The sequence below is a fragment of the Anopheles aquasalis genome, chromosome 3, assembly GCF_943734665.1.
Source record: "Anopheles aquasalis chromosome 3, idAnoAquaMG_Q_19, whole genome shotgun sequence".
Taxonomy (NCBI): Eukaryota; Metazoa; Arthropoda; class Insecta; order Diptera; family Culicidae; genus Anopheles; species Anopheles aquasalis.
The window spans coordinates 25174096-25181595 of NC_064878.1; the positions used below are offsets into that span (position 1 = coordinate 25174096).

Sequence of the window (7500 nt, forward strand, 5' to 3'; positions counted from 1 at the left end):
TGTTCGTGTGATTTTAACCAACCACTCACTCATCCCACCTCGCTCTTTCTCTTCTATGTATCTATACTCCCTACCCCCTACTCCGGGGGGTATCATATTCACACTTGCGCCATCATGGGATACATACATAGCTAGTTTTCATTTGTGTTGTGTGACTAACATTCGATTCAATATTTAAACCTCCTGTTTGGTTCCATGCATTGTTCACTCGAGAAGTCAAGTGAGCGACAAGAGGATCATCCGCCCAGCGCACTTGTTGTTGTCCGCCCATCGTGTCGTGTTTGTATCACGCAAATTGACGTCACATGCACACATCATTAGAAGGGAGGGAGGGGGGGGGGGGGGAGAGGAAAGGGTTTTCATAAAATTCTTCCTGTGTTGGCTCTGCTTCTCAATCCATCTCCTCATAGTGAGCAGCTACTTGTACTTTTTTTTTTAAGAATTGACGAGATTTGAACGCCCCAAAATTAATCTAATCCTCTAGTGTACAGAATTGTGCTGGTGTGCAGCGCCAGATATGAGTTAGAACAAACTCAGTTAAACCATAATTTAAATGAAAAACTTTCACCGTACCCGTACCCCCCCCTATCGAAATGCACCGTAAGAGTTGTGTACTCTTATCTCGCCCACCCATTAATCCTTTTTTTCAATTTTTTAATAGTCTATCACACTATGGTTCTCTCTCTCTCTCTCTCTCTCTCTCTTTCGCCATCTATCCCAAAGCACTGTTTATTGTTTTCGTTTGTTTGATGCGTTCGTCCGTGTCCCTTTGTCCGCTCGTTCGTTCGTCAGTTTGTTTGTATGTTTGTTCCTCGGTTTGCTAAACACTTCCTTAGATATAAGGACGGAGTAGAGGAGGAAGATGAAGAATGCAGAAATGACAATGGTTATGTGGTTCATACATATCTATATCTATATAAATATTTGCAACACTTCCCCATCCCTCGAATCAATGCAGGTACCACAATTGTCACCCAAAGATGGCAATAGCAATAGTTCGGGTACGATGAACATTGTTGGTCCATCATCCGCATCTTCCCCTTCTTGTTCCTCATCATCGAACATCTCGGGATCGCTAACCACGGACACGGGTTCCATCCTAATCGGTACCGATCAACAAACGGTGGCTGGCAACGGTTTGGTGCAGCATCATCATCATCTCGCCATTCAGCAGCAACCCCAAGGCATCACCTCAATTCAAGGCAATCTGCAGCCGCAGCCTCAACAACAACATCAGCAGCAGCAGCTGCAGCAACTACAGGGACATCAACAGCAGCAACAACTGCTGCACCATACCACCATGCAGCAGCAGCAGCAGCAGTCGTCGCAACAGCAGCAGCAGCAGCAGCTACTTGAGGTGCTAGGCAATTCTATGGATGATGGCAACAATAGCTTAGACGAGCTCGGTGCAGCCGCTTCCAATACTACTTCTAACCATGTTTTTAGTGCCATTCGCGATAGTAACACCACGCCTTCCTCTAACGATACTAACACGAATGCATCAATAGACTCAATTACTGGTGACGGTAGTAAACAACCACAACACACATCCTCCAACAACAATAACCATCATCACACCAACAACATCACACACAGTAATCATCATAAAGATACGTTCCACCATACAACCATGATCAATAGCAGCAGCAACAGCAGCATCACCACCACCAGTACCACCGCTGCAGCCGCAGAAAGGAGCAATCGCACGGTCAAGCACCCAGTACTGCTCTCATTGAGCGATAATGCAACGTCGAACCTGATAGTTCGCCCATCCAGTGTAAACGCAGCAGAACAAACCGGTGCTGGTGTGGCCGGAAGTGAGCAAAAGGGCACACCGCAACCGGCGGCGAATGGTGGTACGAAAGCGAACCTGGTCGTGGCGGCCAACATTGCCAACACGTTCATCAATCTCTCTAGCCTTACCGCAATGCAGCCTCAAGCTGCAGCTTTGCAACAGCATCAGCCGCAGTCGCAATCTCAGCAGTTCCAGGGGATAAGCGCGATGGAACAGTCCAACATGACAGGAGGAGGAGTTGGTGGAAACATCAATGTGATCGTCAATCAGCAAGCATTACCACCGACGCACGTGATGAAAACGCTGTCCATCGGGGGCAGTCGTACGAACATCTTTGTTCCAAACGTGATCGCATCGAATGTGGCTGCTCCGCCGCACTTTACCGTCCACCATCATCACCATCAGTTTGGTCTGCGCAATGGTCCGGCCCCGAATGTTACGGTTAATCCGAACGGCAACTTTAACACCACCACTGGGGCGGTAATACGCCCCGGATATGCTAACATAAGGCCAACATTTCTTCAACAAGGATTCACTGCTGGCACCGGTAACGGTGCTGGTGGTGGTGGTATGACCGGCAATGGCGGTGCCATCCAGTCACCCATACTGGCCGCTTCATTGCAGACAATCAATAAGATTGCCGCGCAACAGCAGCAGCAGCAGCAGCAGCAACAAGTACAAATCCGATCCTCTACCCCGGCGGCCAACGTGAGTAAGATCATAAACGTTGGTCCAGATGGAACGCAGAAGATACTGCTAGCTACGGCCACCGGCTCTCAGCTACATTTGGCCCAGCAAGGCCCCAGTATTGGCAGTCCGCAGCGGCCACGTACTCCAGGCACACCTTCCGGTCCGGGTTCATCGCCTGGTGCGAGATCGCCGCTAGCGATGACCATCGGGCTGAACGATCAACACATCCGCGTGCTGACGCCGTGCGAAATCATGCGTACGCTTCCTTCGCTTGACAGTCCGTCCAGCAGCGGCAGTGTTCGGACACCGCAGGGAATCGAATCAACTGGTGGTGGAGGTGCATCCTCCGGACTGCATATGGTACTGTCGTCTTCGGCTGCCGGCATGCGTCACAGCACTGCATTCTACTCCGCTTCAACGCCGAATGCTGCTGATGAAGGTTGCGGCGGTGCTGGTGGTGGTGTCTCTACGGTTACTGAAAATCCTGCAAACGATCTTGAAAGCGGCCACCCTACATCAGCAGCAGCAGCAACAGCAGCAGTAGAAACAGCACTTTCATCATCATCATCCAATTTAACCATCACCACTATCACCACTAATCCCACTATCATAGCAAACATTACCACCAACACTACCATCACCACCAGTACTGGGGCTCTTGTTTCTTCTTCCACCATCACCACCACCACTACTACTACTAGTATCACAACCAGTACTGATACTGCTACCACCACAGCTAGTATTGCTAGTACCCAATCTGCTCCTACTTCTACTACTACTACTACTACTACTACCACCAACATCACCACCACCACCACCACCAATAGCAGTACTCCTAGTACCGCACCCGAAACGGTGAGAATCTTGCTAGATAGAAAGCCTAAAAAGAAGAGCTTCGTCAAGTTTTTTTTGTTTGTTTTTGGTTTTGTAAATGGAATTTTGATGCGTTTGGTCTGATGTTTTCGTTCTTTTACCTCTATTCGAAATGGTTGTTAGATTAAATTGATGGTTGATTTCTACTTCTTCTTTGCGCCCCCATGTTACCTACTCTTATATGAGCATTCTCTATTCTTTGCTACCTATTTCACTCGGCTGCAGAGCAAGGTTGCACTGATCTTGTACGGATTAGGCTGTTTTTGCTTTTTTACTCTTTTTTCTACAATCTTATCCGGGATCGAAGCGACTAGTATTCCTTGCAAAAAGGGATTGCATTTTGTGCAAAAGCAAACCCATGTACCGCCGTGTATGGTAGCATAGGTGTATTTGTTTTGTTTGTTTTATCATCGATTTCTAGACCAACCAACGATTTCATGAAGGTTCTCTGCAGATTAGAAACCTCTCTTTTGACTGGCGGTGCTTGAGTTCTCGTTGATAATTTTAAGTATCATTCAGTTTTGGAATACGATTCACACGCTTCTCGTTAATGACTTAACTATGCATCCCTTATTCCAAAATCATTTCATCCTATCCCATCCTTTCCTGTGGCCTGTTCAATGTAGTTAATATTCTATTTGTATTTACTTCATTCATATTCGTATCTCTAATTCATTTAGCAAACAGGTGGGGGTAGCCAGTGTATGTGGGATAGCATGATTGATTAACTGCCTGTTTTGTAATGTGTGTTGGTTTATTTCATTTTTTTCGCATCATTCTTTTCCGTCCGTTGGAACTAATATGCGTGTTTAGTTAAAACAAACCATTTGCCTTTTTGCCCTACATTTCGCTAATTTGGTTTGTTGTAATCTGTTTTTATTATTGTATTCTGACCGCACCTAATCAATGCATGTCTGCTTTTCCATGTCCCAGATTACCCTAGGTGGGAATAGGTTTCCTAGCGAAATGGCACATATTGCACCCACTTGGAAATGTTCAATAGAAATCGATCCGCAATCGAATAGCTTGTTTCGTTGCTAAGCTACGGATCAATCGACCAAAGCGCTGACAGGTTTGGTTACTGTGATGTTACTGTGATAGGTGCACAGACATTATCATCATGCGCCTCTCAAAGAAAAAAACAAGATTTCTATGCAGGATTTCTAAAGACAAATAATTGCATTGTGATGGCATCGACGTTGTATTATGCCTTCTTTTCTAATCTCTCATCTTTTCTAAGATACGAGCTTTTGCTGCTATCTATTTCCCCCTTTTCTGACCTTCTCTCGCTCTCTTCCTCCCTCTTCCTTTCTCTAGAGGATTTATCATAGCCTTATAGATGTTGCTGTTGTTACTATAATTTGCTTTGATTGGAAATCCGTATAACTATGGCACTAAATGATGGATAGTTAACCGATAATAACCTACCCTTTTATCCCAAGTGGGAGGCCTGGTGTTTTTCTACGTCTAACGAACTCTCTTCTTCTTCTTCCTTCCGCTACGTTTCAACACACTACCAACATCGACAACAACGACAACGCAGGATCAGGATAAGATCAATGCTCAGCAGAAGAGCATGCGCGAGGCGGAGCAGGAGCGGCAATGGAAGCAACTGCAGCAACAGCGTGCCCGTGAGCAACAATCACAGCAGCATATGCTACTGCCGGACCAAAGGATGCAAGGTATGTTAGAAGCGTGGCTCTAAACCAGTGCGAATCCATCAAAGTAAGCTGGGCTAATCGTACTCCATTCTCGCACTCACAGACCCAACGATGCAACTGCAGGTGACGACGGACGTTTGCTCGGGCGTTGGTCCACTGGCAAGCCCGTCACCGAACGCTCGTGGCCCATTCGTTTCGCCGGTTAGCAAGAACCGCATGCCACCGGGTGCGGTTGTGGGTGTGGCTAGTACCATGGGCATGAACGCTCCTTCGAGTCCCGTGGCTGGCAACTTCCAGCATCCCGGCATGCCACCGGTACGTGGACTACCGGGTCCCATGCAGCAACAGCAGCAGCAACAACAACAACGTCAAACCGTCGGTGGTCCCGTTAGACTACCTTTAAGTCCATTTTCGCCACAATCACAGCAACCGCAGTCGCCACATGATATCCTTCCGGAATCACCGGCCAGTCAGCATTCAGGCATGGATCCATTTGTGCGCCCACCATCGGAAGGATTGCCGGATGGCAGTGGCGGAGGGTACGCGGTACACCATTCTCCCCAGACACCCCGCTCGATGGGACATCAAAGTCCAGTTGCTACAGCGAACCGTAGTCCGGCGTATCCCGGTAGTCAGCTTGCGGCACCAAATACGGTTGGTGGCCCGGGTGGTATTCGTGTGAATACGATGGATCCGGGAGGTTATGCAGGGGCACCGGGAACCCCGAGACCACAGTTTCCCTCCAGTACCAACGCACGGCCGATGGTGTACGCTCGTCCGGGTGATCTGTTTGGTACCATGTCCAACTCACCCTTCACGTCACCTCGCTCGGACACGTTTGTTCAGTCACCCCAGGAAGGTAACAGACAGCTACGAGATCTACTGCAGCGGCAACAGCTTCCAGCGACCAACACAGGCGCTACAGGGCCCAATAATGTCGGTATGATGCAATCTGTTGCACAACAATCACCGCAACACCAGCAAGTACAGTCACCAGGCGGTGGGTTCGGCGATGATCAACAGCAACAGCAGCAACAACAACAACAGCAGCAGCAACAGCAGCATTTGCTACAGCAACAACAACAGCAGCAATCGCAACTACCACAGCAAACGGTGATGATGCAACAACCAGTGGCCGCGGGCCAGTCCGTTCCACCGATGCCAATGAGTCCAACGGATATGGGTACATTCCGGCAACCGTTGCCACCGAACATGATGGCACGACCACGAATGCCTGGAGCTATGAATCGTCCAACCGCAGGAGGCGGAAGCATCGTCGTCGGTCCTAACTCTCAGATAGTATTGCGGCAACAGATTGTTCGTGCAGCAACCGGTAGCAACCAGATGGTCATCACCCAGCAGGGCATGACGATCAATCAGCAGCAGCAGCAACAACAACAGCAGCAACAATCCACCCAAATCCTGCGTCAACGGATGCAACTCATTGGACCAAACGGGGTGCCGATATCGGATGGTGGCGGTCAAACTCCTAGTGGTGGTGGTCAATTCATTACTCCCACCGGGCAGATAGTGCATACTCAACCGCATCAACAGCAAATGATCGTTAGTAACCAGCAACAGCAGCAGCAGCAGCAGCAGCAACAGCAACAGCAACTGCTTACCTCATCGCAAACTGATCAGCAGAACATTGCTCTGATCGCACAACGATTAGCGGGTGAAGGTGAGGCGCACGTTCCATCTCAAACCCTTTCTGCGCGTCCTGCTGGTGCTCCACAACAGCAAAACCAGCAGCCGCCGTCACAGCAGCCCAATACGGGTAGCGGTGGTCCATCGGAGATACCGGATAGTGTGAGTGCCGAGTTGGAAAAGCTCGAGCAAGAGGACAACACAGGAATGGGTGAGGTGGAAGGTGTCGGCGATCTGTTAGGTGAGCTGGGAGATGACGATGCAGAGCTACTGGACTCGTTGACGGCCGAAATGGGTGACATACATTTCAACCTACTCGAGTATGCCGATCCGGAACTCAACTCGACGGACGGAGAGAAATCCACTCTGCTTGACAGCCTTGAGCTGGATGACGATGCTAAGGATCCGGAAGCTAAAAGCAGACAAAAGAACACAGAAACCACTGATGGTGCTGCTGGTGCTAGCGGTACAACTAATACAGCAATTCCGAGCGTTGCTGTCGATCAGCATGGCATACAGTCAGCAACTGGTAATTTTGCTACATCGGCACCCAATCAAATCATGCAACAGCAACCGTCGCAGCACCAGCAGCAGCAGCAACAACTGCAACAGCAACCATTTGGATCACAACAGATTCTCAACCCTCAGCAGCAGCAACAAATGCAAATGAAAGCCATACGCCCAAACATGATGAACCAATCAACGATGCAAATGCAGCAGCAACTACAACAGCAGCAGCAGCAGCAACAACAACAGGTATGTAGCTGTAGCTTTCGCATTGGTAATGTGGCTTCTCTAACATGAACTGCACATTATTCACACAGATTCAACAAC

General features: G+C 48.8%; 1 protein-coding gene across 5 annotated transcripts in view; it reads left to right on the forward strand.

The window, feature by feature from the left end:
* LOC126578011 (uncharacterized) overlaps positions 1-7500 on the forward strand; it is a 32282-nt gene that overhangs the window by 10265 nt on the left and 14517 nt on the right. For 4 of the 5 annotated variants that reach the window (XM_050240157.1, XM_050240159.1, XM_050240161.1 and 1 more), the window contains 3 exons: positions 4902-5040; positions 5123-7422; positions 7491-7500. The exon at positions 7491-7500 is cut by the window's right edge and continues 94 nt beyond it. In XM_050240157.1, the coding sequence (XP_050096114.1) occupies positions 4902-5040; positions 5123-7422; positions 7491-7500 (2449 nt within the window). Of the gene's footprint in view, positions 1-958; positions 3341-4901; positions 5041-5122; positions 7423-7490 lie in introns of all 5 variants that reach the window. The other variant, XM_050240162.1, reaches the window with a different exon arrangement.